We start from the raw sequence: 22997 nt of genomic DNA, 5'->3' as shown, positions 1-22997 counted from the left end.
CTGAAATCACAAGGTCATTAAGGGCTATGGGAATTTGTGAAATTGTTTCCATGTTTTGACTTTCTATGACTACATAAAAGGCATAGAGTTTATCTGGACCTCTTGTATCTTACTGGATCATCAGATCAGAATGCCACTGCTCTAGTCTTCAGCAGATTGTGGATCTCATGGTTCATCCTGAGCTTCTGGTTGGGGAAGACTTTGAATGATTTTGTAGGGGCATATCATCTCTGACCATTTTTATAACTCCATGAAAACCATGGTGTATTCAGCCAGATCCTCTGATGAGTTCCTGAACAAGGACTAATAAACAGACTTGAAATAATCCCATAGCTGCTGCTCTGCCTCGTAACCACTCTTTGCTATCCTTATCTTTGGACCCATGCTCTTTGGCCTCTGCTTGTATGCAGGTAGGAGGAGGACAGACAGGTGATCAGATTTCCTGAAATGCAGTCCAGGAATGGAATGGTAGGCATTCTTAACTGTAGTATTGTAATGTTTGAGTGTGTTAGGACCCCTAGTGCTGTAGGGTATAAGGGTATATGCTGATGACAATTGATTAAAATGTTTATTGTGTTTATACATAGTAAAGAGAAAACTAATTTTATACAATGCAATAAAATCAGCAGAGATCGATGCCTTCCACGAAGAATCAACAAAATATTGTGCTGCAAGTTGTTAAATTTCAAGTCCATCTCAGGTTTGCATATTCTCTTTTTCCATCTTAGACTTTTAAATATGTATTAAAATCAGTTTCCAAGAAACACATAATTCTAGGCTGTTGATGCTGTGATTTATACAGCAATTGGAGATCAAAACTACATGTCAACATTGCCAGCAAAGTCCTCATCTAAGTAATTTCACATTGAAAAAAATCTAGTATAATCCCAACTGTGTCAACAGAACAATGCGTTAGGAGCAAAAGTGAATCAGACTTGCATTTTCCAACAGGGTTTTCATAAATACAGGAATTTTCATAAACTATAAGATTATTTTGGTATTGTGAACTAGAAATACCGAAGGCTGTGTATTACTTTGTTCAATGAGGTATTTTGCAAAAATGTAAATAAAGTGACAATTTCCAAAGTGACTCTCTTATATGGCCTGCTGTGGCAAAACTGGCAGCTTGTGTTCTTAAGAGAATATTGTACAAATGGTGTTCCCTAATGCATCAGATATGATACATGCATTTTTCATTATGAAAACATGTTTTATCAAATCTAAGCTGTCTTTAAAAAAAGCTGGAAATAAGAAACAATTTGTTGGTTAGATAAATGGGTGCTTCAGGGAGGGAGATGAAAGGCTTGCACTATTTTATGTTATTGTGAAACCATTCCATTCATGGTTTATGTAATTAATTATTTCAAGACACTGTGCCGAACGGGCACTTCTGGCACAATGAGCCATGCCACCCAGCAACCCTCCTATTTAAGCCTGGCCTAATCATAGTACTATTTACAATGGCCCAGTGACGTACTAACCCATAGATCTTTAGAGTGTGGGGGAAACCAGAACACTCAGAAGACTTTGAAGTTCTTCCTGTAACTTGACATCAAGAACTCAAAAGTACTCTGTGGCAGAACGACTGCTCCTGGCTTTGGTTTTACCTATCTGATCTTACACCTCATTCTAAGTGCAGGGGCAGGTAGTGCTGCTGAAGCAGGGCATCTTCAAAGAGACTTGGAGAGATTAGGAGAATGGGTGGGCAAAGAAGTGGTAAATGGATAATAATATAGGGAAGTGTACGGTCATGCATTTTGATTGAAAGAATAAAGCCATGTACCATTTTCTAAACTGGAAAATATTTTGTTTTCGTAATTCAAATCTGTATAATTATTTATTTTTATTTTACAAAGCAGCGCAGCATATCATAGAGCAGGTACAGTACAGTATATTTATACAGCCATCCCATGACGGGAAAACATATAAAACTAAGAAACAGAAAAAAAACTTCTAATTTTAAATTAACATAAAACCAAAATTGGTCTTACACGTCTTGCAGTTTTCCCTCACTGTTAATTTTTCCCAACATGTGTTCATATGATGAAATCTTAACCATTTCCTCAGTCCATTCCCTCACAGTGGGACATCTGGGTTTTTTCCAGTTTTGTAATATAATTCTTGCAGCTGTGATGAGACCCGCCTTTAAAATAGTAAACTGGTCATTGTTTACATTAGGTATCATTGTCCTATCACCCAGGAGACAAAGCCGTGGGCACGAGGGCAGTGTAGGACCCGACCAATTCCTCAACAAATCAAGAACTTTAGACCAAAATGGACGAACCATGGAACACTCCCAAATCATGTGAAAATATATGCCCACCTCATTTTTACATTTCCAGCATAAATGGTTATCAACAATCCCCATTTTATAGTCTAGTTGGTGTCTAATAATATCTCTGTATTATCTTATACTGAATAAGTTTCCCTCTTGCTTCCCTAATATGTCTACCAACATTTGATAAAATATTTGACCACTCATTAACTTCAATATCACTTCCAAGATCCTTCTGCCACACTGCTTTGAGATTGTTACACGGTTCACCCACAGAGTGCTTGAACACTTTATGAAACACTGATACTTTATGAAGTTCCTGTGGACGTGTATTCAGTTAAAGGGTTACCTTGTGGGCCACCATTCTTGAATATGCTACTAATACAATGTCTTATTTGTAAATACTTCCAGAAATTCCCTTTATCTACAGTTATATTTCCTCTGCAAATCCACATACAACATAAAAATCTCATTCTCATAGAGATCACCTACTGTATTTACATCTTTAATCTTCCATTCTTTCCAGTACACTATTCTTTTCTCAATGCATATCGCAGGGTTATTCCAGAGCAAGGAGTATAACTGATTTAAATGTGACATTTTACAAGCTTTATGGATTGTACTCCACACACTCCTTGAGTGAAATAGTATAGGATTTAGATTAGTCTTGTTTTCCACATGTTGGGAGAGAATGTTAAGGGGAGAATGTGGTGCAGCCAAGCTCCATTCTATAACCACCCAATCTAAATCAACATCAGCTCTGTCCCAATGTTAAGCTAACTTGGTCATTTCAAAGGATAATTTATATGCCCTGACTTCTGGTAGCCGGAGCCCACCCATGTCCCTGGACATACACATCTTACTCATTTTAATTCTGGGCTTCTTCTTATCCCATAGAAAGTCTCTAATAATTTTGTTGTATTGCGTGTAGATCAAATCTGAAATATTTGAAGGAAGCATCATAGAAAGATAGTTAAACTGAGGTGCTATGACCATTTTAACTACATTGACTTTACCCCAGAGTGACAGTCGCAGTGACCCCCACTTATCCAGATTATTTCTTATCCTACTCAATAATGGATCATAATTTAAAGTAATTATTTCATTCAAATTCTGACTGAGTTTTACCCCTAGATACTTCATTGCAACTGGCACCCATCTGCCTCAACATCTGCTGCTGCTCCTAAAGGACCGTGTTAGGGAACTGGAGCTGCAGCTCGATAACCTTCTTCTGGTCAGGGAGAGAGAGGAGTTGATAGAGAGGAGTTACAGTGAGGTGGTCACACCAAGGCCACAGGAGGCAGACAGGTGGGTCATGGTTAGGAGGGGGAAGGAGAAGAGTCAGGTAGTAGAGAGTATCCCAGTGGCTGTACCCCTTGACAATAAGTACTCCTGCTTGAGTACTATTGGAGGGGGACAGTCTACCTGGGGGAAGCAACAGTGGCCGTGCCTCCAGCACAGAGTCCGGCCCTGTAGCTCAGAAGGGTAGTGAAAGGAAGAGGAAGGCAGTAATGATAGAGGACTCTATAGTTAGGGAGTTAGATAGGCGATTCTGTGGACGCAATCAAGAGACCCGGATGGTAGTTTGCCTCCCTGGTGCCAGGGTCCGGGATGTTTCTGATTGCGTCCAAGATATCCTGAAGTAGGAGGGTGAGGAGCCAGAGGTCGTGGTACATATAGGTACCAATGACATAGGTAGGAAAAGGGAAATGGTCCTGAAAAGAGAATACACGGAGTTCGGAAGGCAATTGAGAAGAAGGACCACAAAGGTAGTAATCTCAGGATTACTGCCTGTGCCATGCGACAGTGAGAGTAGGAATGGAATGAGGTGGAGGATAAATGCATGGCTGAGGGATTGGAGCAGGGGGCAGGGATTCAAGTTTCTGGACCATTGGGACTTCTTGGGGCAGCTGTGACCTGTACAAAATGGACAGGTTACACTTGAATCCTAGGGGGACCAATATCATGGTGGGAAGGTTTAATAGAGCTGTTAGGGAGGGTTGAAACTAATTTGGCAGGGGGATGGGAACTGGAATGATGGAGCGGAGGGGGAAAACGGAGATGGATTTAAGGTAGTGAGCAGTAAGGATGTCAAAAAGGACAGGCAGATGATGGAGCAAATTTGCAGCCATTGGGATGAGTTGCAGTGCAATCAATGCAAAAAGTACCAAATACTGGACTTAAGGTGTTAATACATAAATGCACGCAGCATAAGGAAAAAGGTGGATGATCTTGTACAGGTACAGATTGGCAGGTATGATATTGTGGCCACCACTGAGACGTGGCTAAAGGATGCATGTTTCTGGGAGCTGAACGTCCAAGGATACACAGTGTATTGGAAGGATAGGCAGGTAGGTAGAGGTGATGGCATGGCTTTAATGGTAAGAAATGATATTAAATCATTAGAAAGAGGTGACATAGGATCAGAAGGTACAGAATCTTTATGGGTTGAGCTAAGAAATCATTCGGGTAAAAGGACCCTGATGGCAGTTATCTACAGGCCTCCAAACAGCTGCAGTGATGTAGACTACAAATTACAAAAGGAAATAGAAAAGGCTTGCCAGAAGGGCAGTGTTATGATAATTGTGGGGGATTTTAACATGTGAGTGGATTGGGAAAATCAGGTTGGCACTGGATCTCAAGAGAGGGAATTTATCGAATGTCTATGAGATGGCTTTTTAGAACAGCTTGTTGTTGAGCCCACTAGGGGATCGGCTGTACTGGATTGGGTATTGTGTAATGAACCAGAGGTGATTAGAGAGATGGAAGTGAAGGAACCCTTAGGAGGCAGTGATCACAACATGATTGCGTTCACTGTGAAATTTGAGAAAGAGAAGCTGAAATCCGATGTGTCGGTATTTCAGTGGAGTAAAGGAAATTACAGTGGCAAGAGAGAGGAATGGCCAAGGTTGACTGGAAAGGGACAGTAGCAGGAAGGATGGCAGAGCAGCAGTGGCTGGAGTTTATGCGAGAAGTGAGGAAGGTGCAAGACAGATATATTCCAAAGAAGAAGAAATTTTCGAATGGAAAAAGGATGCAACCGTGGCTGACAAGAGAAGTCAAAGCCAAAGTAAAAGCAAACAAGAGGGCATACAACGAACCAAAAATTAGTGGGAAGACAGAAGATTGGGAAGTTTTTAAAAGCTTACAAAAGGAAACTAAGAAGGTCATTAAGAGGGAAAAGATGAACTATGAAAGGAAGCCAGCAAATAATATCAAAGAGGATACTAAAAGCTTTTTCAAGTATATAAAGAGTGAAAGTAGATAAAGGTTAGAGTAGATATAGGATTGATAGAAAATAATGCTGAAGAAATTGTAATGGGAGATAAGGAGATGGTGGAGGAACTGAGTGAGTATTTTGCATCAGTCTTCATTGAGGAAGACATCAGCAATATACTGGACATTCAAGGGTGTCAGGGAAGAGAAACATGCACAGTCACAATTACAACAGAGGAAGTACTCAGGAAGCTGAATAGTCTAAGGGTAGATAACTCTCCTGGGCCAGATGGAATGCACCCTCAGGTTCTGAAGGAAGTAGCAGTGGAGATTGTGGAGGCATTAACAATGATCTTTCAAAAGTCGATAGATTCTGGCATGGTTTCAGAGGACTGGAAGATTGCAACTGTCACTCGGCTATTTAAGAAGGGGGCAAGGAAGCAAAAAGGAATTTATAGACCTGATAGCTTGACATCAGTGGTTGGGAAATTGTTGGAGTTGAATGTCAAGGATGAGTACCTGGAGGCATATGACAAGATAGGCAGAACTCAGTATGGCTTCCTTAAAGGAAGATCCTGCCTGACAAACCTAATGCAATTTTGTGTGGTAATTACAAGTAGGCTAGACAAGGGAGATGCAGTGGATGTTGTGTATTTGGATGTTCAGAAGGCCTTTAACAAGGTGCCGCACTTGAGGCTGCTAAAGCAAGATAAGAGCCCATGGAATTACAGGAAAGTTACATACGTGGATAGAGCGTTGGTTGATTGGCAGGAAACAGAGAGTGAGAATAAAGGGATCCCATTCTGGCTGGCTGCCAGTTACCAGTGGTGTTCCACAGGGGTCCGTGTTGGGGGCGCTTCTTTTTACTTGTATATCAACGATTTGGATTATGGAATAGATGGCTTTGTGGCTAAGTTTGCTGATGATACAAGGATAGGTGGAGGGGCCGGTAGTGCTGAGGAAACACAGAGTCTGCATAGAGACTTGGATAGATTGGGAGAATGGGCAAAGAAGTGGCAAATGAATTACAATGTCGGGAAGTGTACGGTCATGCACTTTGGTAGAAGAAATAAACGGGCAGATGATTATTTAAATGGGGAGAGAATTCAAAGTTCTGAGATGCAATGGGATTTGGGAGTCCTCGTGCAGGATACCCTTAAGGTTAACCTCCAGGTTGAGTCAGTGGTGAAGAAGGCGAATGCAATGTTGGCATTCATTTCTAGAGGAATAGAGTATAGGAGCAGGGATGTGATGTTGAGGCTCTAGAAGGCACTGATAAGACCTCACTTGGAATACTGTGTGCAGTTTTGGGCTCCTTATTTAAGAAAGGATGTGCTGACATTGGAGAGGGTTCAGAGAAGATTCACTAGAATGATTCCGGGAATGAGAGGATTAACATATGAGGGCCGTTTGACTGCTCTTGGACTGTATTCCTCGGAGTTTAGAAGAATGGGGGGGACCTCATAGAGACAATTTGAATTTTGAAAGGCATGGACAGAGTGGATGTGGCAAAGTTGTTTCCCATGGTGGGGAGTCTAGTCCCAGAGGACATGACTTGAGGATTGCAGGGCGCCCATTCAGAACAGAGATGCAAAAATTTTTCTTTAGCCAGAGGGTGGTGAATTTATGGAATTTGTAGCCATGGGCAGCAGTGGAGGCCAAGGGTGTATTTAAGGCAAAGATTGATAGGTATCCGAGTAGTCAGGGCATCAAAGGTTATGGTGAGAAGGTGGGGGAATGGGACTAAAGGGGAGATTGGATCAGCTCATGATGAAATGGCGGAGCAGACTTGATGGGCCGCATGGCTGACTTCTGCTCCTTTGTCTTATGGTCTTATGGTCTATCTGAAATTAAACTGAGATACTGAATTTGAATAACACAGTTTTGACATTGGCATAGCCTCAGATTTACTGCAGTTGATTTTATAACCAGACACTTTAGAATATAATTGAACTGTTTTCATTAGTGGGCTTAAGGAATTAGGAGAGCCACTAATCAGTAATAAAATATCGTCAGCATCTGGCATCAACTTATGCTCCCTTCCACCTCTCTTCACCCCTCTAATATTTGGATCTGCTCTAATCTTGACTGCCAACGGTTCCAAAAAAATCATAAATAACAGAGGGGAGGGGGGCAGCCTTGGCGTGTACCCCCTGAAATGTTGAAAAACGGGGATATGATACCATTGGTAACAACTGCAGCCTTAGGGTTTTTATACAAAATTCTAATCCGTGATTTAAAGATAGAGCCAAACCCAAAGAATGACAAGGCTGTGGTTAAAGATCTCCACTCAACCCTGTCAAAGGCCTTTTCAGCATCCAGGGAGATGGCAGTAACTGAGATACTACTTGGGGAGTTCAGCCATATTAAGTACGGTAATCTTGTTAAATTGTCAGTTGTGGATCTGCCTTTAATGAAGCCAATCTGGTCAGGGTTAATTATAGATGGCAATACTTTCTCTAATCGCGAAGCCAGTATTTTAGTCAGTATCTTACAGTCCACATTAATTAAGCTTATAGGCCTATAATTGGAAGGGTCTATTGCATCCCTGTCTTTTATTGGGATCAACGATATTAATGCTTCATCAAATATATTAGGTAAGGGTTCCAAATTAAATGCTTCAGAATAGATTTTTGTTAGATTAGGAGCCAATATGTCCAGAAATTTCTTATAATATTCAACTTGGAAGCCATCCATACCTGGAAATTTCCTCACTTTCATAGCTGCAATAGCCCGTCTGACCTCATCCTCAGTAATTGGGGCATCCAAGGACTCAGCTTGTTGTGGGGATAATGTAGGCAATTTTATGTTAGCAAAAAACTGATTCAGCTCCTCCTGGTCATGATTAAATGGTGATGCATATAGATGTTCATAGAACTGTTGAAAGACTTTGTTTATTTCTTTAGATGATGACACTAATGTATCCCCTTTCTTAATTACAGGTATAACTCTATTCATATTCTGCTGCTTTAAATATTGTGCCAGCAGCTTACCAGCTTTGTCACCACCTTCATAGAAACTTGTTTTTAATCTAAATAATGCATATTCTGTTTCTTTGTTATATATGTTATTTAGCTGGAATTTCAAATTGCACAGATCTTTGTATAAGTCATCGGTATATTGTCTTGATAAGACCTTTTCCAAAGTGGTTATTTCTGCCTCCAGATTTTTTATTTGCTCCATACTTTCTTTCTTCCTTTTAGATGCTTGTGCTATTAATTTTCCTCTTTATATACGCCTTGGATGCCTCCCATACTGAGGACAGCTTTACTGTGCTCCCTACGTTCGATTCAAAAAACCAAGTCAGATCCTCAGCCAGCTGATCACTGAAATCCTCATCTTTAACAACATAATATTTATGTGCCATCTACCCCTCCTTCCCCTTTCAGTATTTAAATCAATTTGAATTTCAGTCCCCGCATGGTCTGATAATGCTATTGGGCCAATTTTAGTCTATCACCCGTTCAACAATGGAGTTGAATATTAGAAAAAAATCTATTCTAGAGTAGGATTTATGTCAATGAGAGAAAAGCATATATTCTTTTCCGGATGGATTCACTAATCGCCATATATCCACCAGACCGATATCCTCAAGAAGTTGATGTAAGGCTGCCCTGTCCCTAGGTAAAGGTGAAGTCTGAAATTTGCTTTTATCAATAACAGGGTCCATTATTTGGTTAAAGTCTCCTGCTAAAATTATTTTTCCTTCCTTGGCACCTAAAATTTCATTCACCTTGTTAAGAAAGTCTGGGTCTTCCTTACTAGGTGCATATACGTTACAAAGTACCACCTTCATCCCATTAATAAGTCCATCTATACAAATTATCCTGCCATCCTTGTCCTTAAATTCCTCCAAGCAATACAAAATTAAATTTTTGTTAATTAAAATCATGGTCCCATTTTGTTTGCTATTAAATGATGAATAGAATACCTGGCCCAACCAATCTCTTCTAAATTTCTGTGTTTCAACATTTTCAAAATGTGTTTCCTGGACAAATGCAACATCAATTTGTTTATCTTTAAGGTATAATAAAACCTTTTTCCTCTTAATTGGGTTACACACCCATTAATATTCCATGATACAAAATTAACCATTTTCATGTCCTAAACTTCAAGCACACGTGCAAAAATATACATTTTCCTGGATGACTGAGTCTGGAATGCAATAATTCCAAAAAAAAATCCAAAGAAAAACCTGCTGTACTCTCCCATGCTCAATTATTACCAAAAAAAAACACTGCAAATGCTGCTTTTTCAAACAAATAAACAACCAACATAACCCAAAAACATAGCGATAATATATTCCTGTCAGATTAACTAACAAATAAAAACAAATAGGCAGGATAAACTCTACAAAGAAACAGAAAAGAAAAAGACACGTGATATGGTCTGTGAAGTACCGTGCCAGCTAGTAAGCCTAGCACTAAACAGACCGCTTTATCCAGCTCCCCACAAACCCTGTTGTACCTAAAAAGTTTTCTCCACCTATTACTGTCTCTCAGTCAATGCCAGCGCCACACTTTTCCTGAATGAATTTCACTGCTTCTGCAGCAGTAGTAAAGAACTTGTTCTTTCCTATCCATGTGAAGCATAGAACTGCTGGATAAGCGAGTGTATACTTCAATTTGACTCTTTGCAGCATTTTCCGAGCCGTAATAAATGCCCTCCATTTTTCAGCCAATTCTCTGGACATATCCTGAAAGGAGGAGACTTTGCATTGCTCCCGCTCAACTCCTGTTTTTATTTTGGCCGCTTGCAGCACCTTCTAATTGGCCGAAGAGTGCAAGAATCATATTAAGACCAGGCTGGGCGGGACGATCCTCGCCCGGCCTCTGAGTCGGGATCCGGTGCACCCCCTCAATCTGAAACGCTGTGTTCAGTTCGATGCCAAATCCCTCGGACATGATTCTTTGCACACATTTAATCAGACCGCCCGTTTCCACACCCTCCTTTAGACTGACCAGCCTGACGTTGTTCCGTCTGCTCCTGTTCTCAAGCTCCTCGTCACTGTTCCACAGCAGGTCCAAGTGTTTATTATTCTGCTCACTGGCACCCACCAGTTGCATAGTGGTGTTCTCCACACTGGAGAGGCGACCCTCGGCTTCCGTCAGCCTCTCTTGAATGGCATTGACGGAGTTCTTCAACTCCGTTGTCTTTTCTTTAATTGTAGATACATCGGTAGCCACCCCGAGCAGAATGGAACTTATACGATTAACCTCAGTCAGTAAATTCGCCATGTTGGAGCCTTGGTCTGTCTGTGTCATTAGTGTGCCTTGAGCTTCGGATTGCGGGTCCTGTCTTGTAGCCACGTGGCTCGCTGTAGCGCTCTTTGAAGGTCTTGGCATCATACCGAATTATCTCGCAAAGTTGTTATCTTTTAGAGAAAAAAACTGTTTTTAACTGTAGAACAGCTGTATCCAAATAAGGCAGGATAAATATGCTCTAATTGGTAGAATTTTATGGTGGGTTGTCAGAGCTCCATTAACATGCAGCCATCTTGCCCGGCACCCATGTGACGTCCCCCACCCCCCCGAAAGATATGTTAGAAATCAGAGGCGCAAAGACTTGGGAGTCTTTGTGCAGTCTTCCCTAAAGATTAACTTACAGGTTGAGTTAGTTGTAAGGACGGCAAGTCCAATGTTAGCATTCATTTTGAGAGGACTGGAATATAAAAGCAAGGATTCAAAGCTGAGGCTTATAAGGCATTGGTCAGACTGCACTTGGAATATGGTGAGCAGTTTTAGTCCCTTATCTAAGAAAGGACGCACTGGGATTGGAGAGGGTTAAAAGAAGGTTTAAGAGAATAATCCCAGGAATTAAATGGTTAACACATAAGGAGCATTTGATGGCTCAGGGCCTGTACTCACTGGATTTTAGAAGATGAGGTGGGATGTCATTGAAATCTATTGAATATTGAAAGGTCTAGACAGAGTGAATGTGGAGAGGATGTTTCCTGTAGTGGGGAGTCTAGGACCAGAGGGTGCAGGCTCAGAATACACAGACATCTCTTTAGAACAGAAATAAGGTGGAATTTATTTTGTCAGAGTGTGGTGAATCTGTGGAACTCATTGCCATGGAGAGCTGTGGAGGCTAAGTCATCGGGTATATTTAAAGCAGAGATTGATTAGTAAGAACATCAAAGGTTATGGGAAAGGCAGGAGAATAGAGTTGAGTGCAACAATGAATTGGCCATAATAGAATCTTATAGAGTCTTATGGAATTGCATAATTGATCTTTTTTTCATTCAAATACATTTTTTATTTACTAGATAGAATATTTCACTTTTCTCCAAACTGAACTAAAGTTGTCACTGTGTATCAACCTTTGTATGTTCTTCTGAGATCTTTAGTGGTAAATTACAGCTTTGCTCTACCCTTTTCTATTGTGCCAGTTGCAAATTCTGTATCATACTTGTATATGGTATAGGTCAATCCTACAATTCCCTATTCTTGAGAAATGTAGACATTAGGTCATGGACAATGCTTAAAGAGTTAAATTTGTAAACATTTTGGGAATTATGAGCTTTGGTGAACAGATATAGAAGAGAAATTGAGGCCTGAAGCTAATCTATGTGATCATAATAAATGGTAAACCAGGCTTGAAGGGCCAAGCATCCTATGCCCACTCCTATTTTCTTCCCCACGTTTTAACATTCAAAATCAGTGACCCACAGAAGATGTTTCAAGAATGTTAGTGAAAAACTGGTACTGAATCAAGTGTTTAAAAGTTTAATCAGGCATAGCATAATGGAAATTGCAAGCGTTGCTCAAGTTGGTATGCCTTTTTGGGTTGACTGCAGAGAAATGGGTGAGACCTTAACAAACTCTCCCTATTTTGCTGCTGTGCTACAACAGTAGTAAAGATTGCCTTGCTGATGAGGCAAAAATGGGGAGGGTCAAGTGTGAAGACTCTCCAGCACATCTGAGCATTGAATCTACCTCTGTGATTGGACTTAATGAGATGTTAGCTCATCAAGGGGCAGATATTATCAGTAATGACTGTGGAATGAAATGCAGTACAGAAAATTGCACAAGCTGAGGCTATGGGAAAACCAATTGTGTTTAACTCCACTTGCTGCAAGGTTTGCACTTTGGTTTACTGTGAGTGAAAATTATAGATTGTAGATCGAGCAACATGCACAAAATAGATTGTACCTTCAGATGAATTTCTATCGGCAAACATGAAAATAGCTGTCTGCACTGCATGACAATATTAAGTGAATGTCTGATATTTAAAAATAAAAGAAGCCCAGATGCTTTCTAGCCAATTTTCCATTGGCTTCTAAACAACTTGAATATCTTTGTTAACTAAATTGAAAGTGCAGAAGATGTTCATGTAAGTAGCTCATGGAAGAAATTCTCAAATACTGTAGGTACAGTATCAAGGCACTTATGGTACTTTGCATTTGCACACACAAAATGCTGGAGGAACTCAGCAGGCCAGGCAGCATCTATGGTAAAAGAGTATACAGTTAAATTTTCAGGCTGAGACCCTTCATCAGGACTGGAGTGAAAGGTGAGAAGTCAGAGAAAGAACGTTGGGGAGGGGAGGAAAGTAGTAGGTGATGGGGGAAACCAGAAGAGGGAGAGGGGTAAAGACCTAGGAAGTTGATTGGTGAAAAAGATAAAGGGGTGGAAAAGGGTGAATCTGATAGGACAGAAGTCCATGGAAGAAATGGAAGTTAGGAGAAGCACCAGAGGGAGGTGATGGGCAGGTAAGGTGATAAGGTGAGCAGAGAGGGAAATAGGAATGGGGAATAGTGAAGGAGAGTGGGGGAGAGGTAGTGGGGAGACATTACTGGTAGTTCAAGAAATTGATGTTCATGCCATCAGGTTGGAGGCTACCCAAACGGAATACGAGGTTTTATTCTCCAACCTGAGTGTGGCCTCATCACAGCAGTAGAGGAGGCCATGTACTGACATGTTGGAATAAGAATGGGAAAGGGAATTAAAATTGGTGGCCACTGGGAGATCCCGCTTTTTCTGGCAGATGGAGTGGAGGTGCTCGGAGAAATGGTCTCTCATTCTACGCTGGGTCTCAACAATATACCACACCAAGAGCACCAGATACAGTATATGACCCCAACAGACTCACAGGTGAATTATCGCCTCATCTGGAAGAACTGTTTAGGGGCATGAATGGTAGTGAGGGGGGAGGTGTAGGGGCAGGTGTAGCTCTTGTTCTGCTTGCAAAGGTAAATGCCAGGAGGGAGAACTGTGGAGAGGGATGAATGAACAAGGGAGTGGTGTAGGGAGCAGAAAGTGGGGGCTGAGAGGAGGAAAAGACATGTTTGCTGGTGGGATCCTGTTGCAGATGGCAGAAGTTATGAAGAATTTCCCTCCCACTCTACCAGCCTCTGCATCCAGCACATAGTTCTTCATAACTTCTACCATCTCCTCTTTATTTCATCCCTCCCCCTCCCAGTTACGGCTATCACCTACTACCTTGCATTTCTTCCTCCCCTCCTGCCACCTTCTTATCTTTATTTCTCATCTTTTCTCTCCAGTCCTGATGAAAGATCTCAGTCTGAAAGATCATCTCTTTACTCTTTTCCAGAGATACTGCCTGGCCTGCTGATTTCTCTAGCATTTTGTGTGTTGCTTGGATTGCGAGCATCTGCAGGTTTTCTCTTGTTTGTGATTACAGTACATATCATCCAGCTTATATAAGTATAATGTAGATACAGTCACAGGAATGTAAATGGACCCAGCATTAAAGTGGGGTGATTTCCATGTTTCGTCCAACCTGAACATGACTCAATAACCACAACGCATTGATTGCAACTTGGTAGAAGTAATCACCCTCTTCATGCTGCTTTGTTCCATTATAGTTTTACATCATGGTTCCAGACAAACAATTTTTTTGAATGCTGTCTGGTAAGGCATTCTGACATACTTTGTATTCATTCTGTCAATTATTTGCTAATTTATCTTGTCTGGCTTTCACTGGTTACTTCAAAAACAATTGCCTTGTTAGATTTTCTTTAAACTGTTTAACAAGATTTCTGTCTTCAACATTCTAATTTCCATTATTATTTGATAAAATTACAATAGGCACCAGTCTTTAACTGAATGCCCCCAGTTGGTAGCGTCTTTCTCTTTTGCTAACCATCCACAACAATGCATAGTATTTATTTTCCTCCACATACCCATTCTATTCATGATGCAGAGAGCTATGGATGACAAAATCATGATCTGCATCACCATTTCTGCTCCCTCTGCCCAACTTGTCGAAAGATTGACATTGATTTCTGCCCATAATTATATCCTTCAGACAAATCTCTTTGACAACTACCATTCCTAGGAGAAAAAAGTCACTCTACCACAACACTATTTTCCAGAAGCAGATTTCCCCTTCATCTTTAGCAATTCCTTTCTTTTTTTAGTATTCTTTTGCTTTTAATATGTTAATGAATGGACTATTATCTGTATTTTGTTATTTTGTGCATTTCCATTTCATACATTGTTATATTTTTGAGATAGTGCTGATCATCTCACCCAGATAATTTTGATTCTCATATTATTCCTGAACTCAATTTTTTAAAGATGTGTATCGTTATTGCAAACAGTGTGATTTCATTAACATTACGGAGACAAGATATGAATGTGAATGAGTGCTTGGTAATTATTTTAATTTAAGTGTGTTTGCAGAGTACTTCTTTCAGTTCTCAAACTCAACAAAAAAACTTGATAGACTTATTCTAGTTATCTTTTGAAATCACTTCCACCTCTGCATCCCGTTGATCCTTCTTGCATCAGTCAGAATACTTCTCTACCACACAGAATTCAATTTACTGGACCAAGCGAAAGCTTATATAATGGACCTAACATGAGTATTTAACTAACATGGTAAAATCTGTAACCTGAACCCTTTGCATGATAATTAAGAGCCCAGAGCACCAATCATCTGAATGACTGATTTCAATATTAATTAAAGAGCTGTTTAAGATTCTGAGACATATCTTGCCCAATAATATGAGACGAGTTCGTGCTAGGTTTTACGTGATACTCTTGACATTACAAGAGTAATATATATTTAATAGCAATGCAATTTTTGCATTCTTTTTGTACAGATATTTTCAGCCATAGAGAGTTGATAGCCTGCAGAATAATGCAGATATTAGAAAATCACTTTAAGTTTTCTTTTACAATAGTAATGAACTCCTATTACACTGTTCACCAGGTATTATAGATCCTTTCACATCTCTAAATTATTGTAATATAAGTAATCCTAAAAGATTTGGATAGAAATGTAAATGTTTTCTTCCTTTGAGAAAAGTCTTAAAGATGCATAAGGATGTTAGATTGAGACTATATATAATGTCATAGAGCAATACAGAAAGGATATAGGTGCTTTGGCTCAACCAATCCATGCCAAACATGTGGTGCACCCAGCTACTTGGCTGCTCCCAGCTTCCTGCAATTGGCCCATTTCCTTCAAAAACCTAATTCTTCCTGCACCCATGCATGTGCTTCTAAAATGATATTATGTGTATGTCTTTCAAATGACAGTCACGAAATGAATAAAGTTATCAGTTTTGAGTGACTTCAAGGATAACTGCTAGCTAACTTTAAGTTATTCTGTTTAAATAATAACTTTGTAAATCAAACTAAAATCAGAAATTGCTAGTAAAACTGAACAGGTCAAGCAGCATCTGCGGAGAAATGCAGAACTAACATTTCTAGTCCCTGATCCCACTCTCTTGTCAGTTGGCCTCAACTAACACACACAGCACTTTGCTATTCATTCTTCTTTGGTCTCTGCCCTATTATAGTAATATGTTTGGATCCATTCCCCTTCTCTGCAAATTGATTTTTAACTTCTAATTCTCATGAAACTTTATCAAAGGCACTAACTCCATTTCTCTTTTGGCATTATTGCCTGACATGTTGAGCTTATCCAATGGTTTACTTTTTTAAAAATTTCTTGTTTCCTGATTTCTGTGTTTTACCTTTTATCTTCATGAACAAGTTTGGTTGTTATTCATTTAACAGCAATTTAACTTATTTCAAAGGCAAGCACACTCTTGCTGACAAGCCAATTAAGTTCAAACTGTTTTTGTATAGTGCCTTTGCTAAAACTTGGCTCTTTCTCTTCCAGCATCAGATCAAAGGGAATGAAAGGACAGCTTCGCTGGACACAATAATGCCTCTTCCTCGTAGTGCCTACTGGCAACATATTGCAAGACAGCACAGTGTAAACCAGCTTCACATCTTTGAAGGTAGGTGCCAAGAAATTGGAAGCAGGTTTGAAAGTGAATTAATCTATTAACTTGTCATGTGTGGTGTAAATAAAGCAACTGAAGCACAGTAATGAGAGAAAATTACAGATTTTTGCTCTAATTGGGAAAGTTGTGTTTTTTGCCTCAGACATTTAGCGGGTATGCAGTTCCCTGGAGTGATTTATGAAACTAAGTTTATAAATCCTTTGTTCTCCAGCAGAAGATATGTTTCACAGCCTGGTAGGTTCAAAGAACAATTGAAAAACTTCATCTCTAACTCTCAGTTACACAAAAGTAGTAGCATTCTACTTTAGCGTATATATATATCTGTTGTGTTTGACATGCTTAGATGGACATTGGTTAATAAAGAAAACTCCTAATTAACTTCCCATTAAAATTTAAGTTAATGATTTTGACCAGGAGAATAATGTTGCAGCCTGCATTATTACCACACCAACTTTCAAATTGGCCTTCAGTTGTTAATTATTAAGAACCTACTGTAGACTGGAACAGCACACAGATCATTGGTAACTCAGTGTGCATTTCTATTATCATATTTCTTTAGCAAACTCTTCCTGGCAAAGCTACTATTTCATGTTTCACCCTGTTCCTCCCACAAAGAATTCATCTTAAGTAACTTTTTTCAATAGGTTGAATTCAAGATGCACTGGTTATATATTCTGTAAGATTGGTGGGCTTGATATTTGTTCCAATCAGAAAACCTTTGTCTCATGATATTCAAGATCCAAACATGTGAGGGGTATTTTCTTATGGTTCCACATTAAGACTTCAGCAGCTATTGCCTACTCCTTTATCAGTTGTCCTATGCAATGACATGCAGTTTGCCACAGCTTGGGTGTTGATGCCAAGAACCAGGTGAGAAAGTCCTCTGACTCAAAATTCAGGCACGTCTTGACTACTTGAGTTTGGGCACTAACATAATCATCCTCTTGAATTCTCTTCAGACACTGCACATACCCAATTCTGCCACGCGTTTCCGCTCCAAGGCCAATAGACCTACATGAATCTGTTGGTTTATATATATTACATTTGGCAGTCAGTTGGAATCAACAAATATGTTCAGCCTCATTTTGAAGCTGTCCTGTGATCTCATGGAGTTCAACAGGGAAGTGACAACTTCCTCAGATTTATCAACTATCCAATTGAAAAATCTTCTTATTTGGATTCTTTGCAATGAAACTAATGAGCAGAATGGTTTACAAGCCTTATTTATATGGTCAAACCCAGGTGCTTTTAAGTTTTTTCTGGATTTTGATGCATTACTCTTTCAATGTAAATAAATACTGTTCTCCTTCCTGATGACTGAGTGTTTTATGACTGTGAATGTCAGGCAATGCCTGGAGGTGGACTTCCACTGACTGAAAAAAATCATTCTCAAGATAAAGCCTACTGCTTGAGCTTAGAAGTGAGCTATACTGTACAGGATCTTGCCATATCATCTAGGAACCTTTGACCCAATGGAAGTCTGCAACAAGGGCAACCACGAAGAACTGGCATCTTGCCAGTCAGGAGAATGTTCCATGTATCTATTTAAATGCTTCATGCATAAAATTATTATCAATATATAGTATAGATTGAGCTTCTACACTACATCCATTGCCACAGCATAAATTAAAACTGTTATCCCAGTCATCCTTCTGTCATTTACTGTGAACTTGATGATACCATCAGACATTTGATCTGACTTCTCAACAACTCAAGTATTTGTAGTTGGCAGAGAATGGAGTAGCTACTATCAAAGAGCTGGCAATTATCCTGATAGAGACAAGATTTATATTTAGTGTTGCTGGCCAGCTGGAAGGTTGTGGGATAAATCCAAGAGGGAATCTACAATAATTTTGACCTCTTGCTGTTGAGATAGTACAGGGTGGAATTTTATCTTTGGCTACAATCTTCAAAATGTGAAACGTAACACATGTACATTGAATCCTCCTTCAATATCTTTGAAGGTAATTCAATAAATTTTGGAAGTGGCATTCAGTTCTCTCAGTTTATTTTATAAATAGAAATTTTAATGTACACGACAAAAGATAATCCCTGTGGCTTTCTTAACTGTGGGGAGAAATTTATCTGATGCAATTAATATGAGTATAAAAACACTCTACTGATGACCAAAGGTTGGTGCGGACCGTAGTGGATAGAAGATTAATGACCATAGTCAGGCCATTGTTGCTGTGAAGCTGTTCAATTATGGCTGTTTTTCTTCCAATATCATTCTCATGCTTTCTCCCTTAAAATCATAACCTCTTTATCAATCATGAACCTATTAATACCTACTTTAATTCCGTCCAATGACTTGGCCTCCACAGCCCTCTGTGGCAACAAATTCCATAGAATCACCATCATCTAACTGAGGACATTCTTCCTTGTCTCAATTTTAAAAGGACATTCTTTTATTCCAAGTTTGTGCCCTTGGATCCTAGATTTTCCTAGTAATTGAGACATCCTCTTGATGCCTAGACCATTTAAGCCTTTCAGTACTCAATAGGTTTTAGTGAGATACCCCCTATTGTTCTGAACACTATTCAGACCCAGAGCCATCAAACATTCCTCAAGAGCTTAGCTTTTCTTTCCTGGGATCACTCTTGTGAACCTCCTCTGACCCTTTCCACTGCTAACACATCCATCCTCAGATGCAGGGCTCAGAGTTGCTCACAATACTCCAGATGCCAACTGGCAAATGTGATATGAAGCCTCAGGAGTAAATTCTTCCTTTTTATCTTCTAGTACTCTTGAAGTGAATGCTAACATTGCATTTGCCTTCCTTAATACTGATTGTACCTATAAATTAACCTTAAGCAAATCCTGAACTAGGACTCCTAAGTCCCTTTGCACCTACAATTTCTGAATTATTTCCCCATTTAGAAATGTATTCCTTTATTCCTCCTATCAAAGTGCATAACTTCACACTTGCCTGTGCTGGATTCCATCAGTCACTTCTTTGCCCACTCTCCTAACCTCTCAGAGTCATTCTGTAGACTCTGTTTGCACAACTCTGCCTGTCCCTTCAGCTAGCAGATATTCATCCTCAACATCTCCCTGAGCAGCACCACCATTCCAAACTGCTTCAAGGCCGCCACCATTGTCCCAGTGCCGAAGAAGTTTTCAGTGTCCTGCCTAAATGACTACCGTCCGTTGCACTTACATCCATCATCATAAAGGGTTTCGAGAGGCTCGTCATGAGGCACATCAAGACTCTGCTGCCCCCCTCACTGAACCCCCTGCAGTTTGCGTACCGTCCCAACCGCTCAACAGATGACGCCATTGCCACCACCCTCCACCTGGCCCTAACCCACCTTGACAAAAAAGACACATATGTTCGGATGCTGTTCATAGACTTCAGTTCAGCATTCAATACAATCATCCCTCAGAAACTGATTGGAAAGCTGAGCCTACTTGGCCTGAACACCTCCGTCTGCAACTGGATCCTAGACTTCCTGACTGGGAGAGCTCAGTCAGTCTGGATCGGCAGCACCATCTCCAACACCATCACACTGAGCACGGGGGCCCCCCAGGGCTGTGAGCTCAGTCCATTTCTGTTCACTCTGCTGACCCACGACTGTGCTGCAACACACAGCTTGAACCATATCATCAAGTTCGCCGATGACACCACCGTGGTGGGTCTCATCAGCAAGAATGTCAAGTCAGCTTACAGAGAGGAGGTGCAGCAGCTAGCAGACTGGTGCAGAGCCAACAACCTGTCTCTGAATGTGAACAAAACAAAAGAGATGGTTGTTGACTTCAGTAAGGTACTGAGTGACTACTCCCCGCTGAACATCGATGGCTCCTCGGTAGAGATCGTAAAGAACAGCAAATTTCTTGGTGTTCACCTGATGGAGAAACTCACCTGGTCCCTCAGCACCAGCTCCAAAGCCCAGCAGCATCTCTACTTTCTGTGAAGGCTGAGGAAAGTCCATCTCCCACCCCCCATCCTCATCACATTTTACAGGGGTTGTATTGAGAGTATCCTGAGCAGCTGCATCACTGCCTGATTCAGAAATTGCACCTTCTCCGATTGCAAGACCCTGCAGCAGATAGTGAGGTCAGCTGAGAAGATCATCGGGGTCTCTCTTCCTGCCATCACGGACATTTACACTACACGCTGCATCCACAAAGCAAACAGCATTATGAAGGACCCCACGCACCCCTCATACAAACTCTTCTCCTCCTGCCGTCTGGGAAAAGGTTCTGAAGCATTCAGGCTCTCACGACCAGACTATGTAACAGTTTCTTCCCCCAAGCTATCAGACTCCTCAATACCCGAACCTTGTCCTATTGTCCTGTTAATTATTTATTGTAATGCCTGCACTGTTTTTGTGCACTTTTTGCAGGCTTGTGTAGGTCTGTAGTTTAGTGTAGCTTTCTCTGTGTTGTTTTTTTCACGTAGTTCAGTCTAGTTTTTGTACTGTGTCATGTAACACCATGGTCCTGAAAAAACTTCTAATTTTTGCTATGTACCGTACCAGCAGTTATGGTCAAAGTGACAATAAAAGTGACTTGACCTATCTTTGGCTTCTGCCAGTAAGCCGAACTTTTATCCATGTCAGTACCTTGCCTTTAATACCATGGGGTATTAAAGGAGTTGGAATATATTTTTAGGACGCTTAATGATCCTTAATACAGAAAGTTCACACTTAGTTTTCTGGACTGGAGCAGTCTCAAGGAGCTGAAGGACCTATTCATGATTGAATAGTTGTAGTGAATTTAAAAAGAAACACATCTCCTTCTGCTTAAAACTCAGCAAAACTACTGAAAGTTTGGCTCTACATATGTGTTAGAAAAAATTATTTAAATATCTTAAGTGATTTCTAGGATGAGATAGCATATCACATTAGATGTGGCGTTGGGTACTGCTGTTGCAGACCCGATCACAGGTATTAGGTACCATTACCAAGAACAGAAGCAGAGTGTCCTGTAAAATTTTCAGATTGTGGTTGAAAAAAGAGTAACTAATTGAAAAACAAATGTTAATGTTTATATTTTTTTATGGACTGAATGACTAGTCAAAATTTTTTTTCCCAGAAAATGCTGGGTTTTATTTTTAATGAAGAAATCTCATTGTGATTGGATCTTTTAATCAGTTTGCACTTCCTTTCACATGAAAGAAAGAGAAGGATATTGAATAGTATTGACTTCCTCATCATGTGGCCTTCTGTCTAGTAGAAGAGTAGGCTGCTCTGCAACTTTTTGCTGTTTCTCGCATCTGTTAAGTTTTATGTATTCTTTTGAGAAATAAGAGAGGAATTATGGCAGTTTATCTCTTGGGAAGTGTTGGTGTCTTGTGAACCTTGCTGATTTTGTGCTAAACACATCAGGTTGGCCTTGATTCAAAGGCAGCTGACAGAGTTGAACGTACATTATTTAGATGTGTCAAACCTAGTTAGCTGTTCTTATTATTTTGTTTACACAGAGAAACACAAATTTTCTATGACATCTTCAGTATTATTTTTGGCTGGATTTTTATTAATATTTTGCAAGCCATGACGTATAATTTCAACTGATCTTTTGTGCACAGCATCTATAACTATTGTGTGTTAGTTGCACTTCTGCTTAAACACAGATCTGTTATGCATGTGACTCATATACCCAGACAACCAACACAGGCATTGTGACATCAAAAAGCAGGCAGCACTTTGAGATCTCATGTAGTTTAGGGTCACTCAAGCAGACTCACACATTGAACTAGCCTTTAACTGAGCTGTGCTGACATTATTTAAAAGGAGACAGGCTTTGCCTATGTTGCTGCCAGGGATTCCAAGGCATCCATTACCTTTCATGTAAGTTCTTCCCAGAGACATTAAGTTATGGTCTAGTAGCACTCACATCTACAGTGATTAAATACTTTGAGAGGTTGGTTATGGCTAGAATCAACTTCTGCCTCAGCAAGACCTGGACCCACTGTATGTCACCACAATAGACCTTCAGCAGATGCAATCTCTATGGCTCTTCACACAGTCTTAGGTCAACTGGACAATAGAAACACCTATGTCAGAATGCTGTTCATTGACTATAGCTCAGCATTTAACATCATAACTGTTCTGATCGATATGCTACAGAATCTGGGCCTCTGTACCTCCCTCTGTAATTGGATCCTCAAGTTCCTAACTGGAAGACCACAATCTGTGCAGTTTGTTAATAATATCTCCCCTTCATTGATGATCAACACTGGTGCACCTCAGGGATGTGTGCTTAGTCCTCTGCTTTACTCTCTCTATACCCATGACTGTGTGGCTAGGTATAGTTCAAATTCCATCTCTAAATTAG

General features: G+C 40.2%; 1 protein-coding gene across 1 annotated transcript in view; it reads left to right on the top strand.

The window, feature by feature from the left end:
* The window catches only part of LOC132398909 (docking protein 5-like), a 492926-nt gene that overhangs the window by 426122 nt on the left and 43807 nt on the right, over nt 1–22997 (top strand). The window contains exon 7 of the mRNA XM_059978743.1: nt 16592–16712. Coding sequence (XP_059834726.1) covers nt 16592–16712 — 121 coding nt within the window. The remainder of the gene's footprint in view (nt 1–16591; nt 16713–22997) is intronic.

Source organism: Hypanus sabinus, chromosome 9 (assembly GCF_030144855.1).
Source record: "Hypanus sabinus isolate sHypSab1 chromosome 9, sHypSab1.hap1, whole genome shotgun sequence".
Lineage (NCBI taxonomy): Eukaryota > Metazoa > Chordata > Chondrichthyes > Myliobatiformes > Dasyatidae > Hypanus > Hypanus sabinus.
Note: the sequence above shows the minus strand (reverse complement) of the source record. Positions and strands in the feature narration are given on the sequence as shown.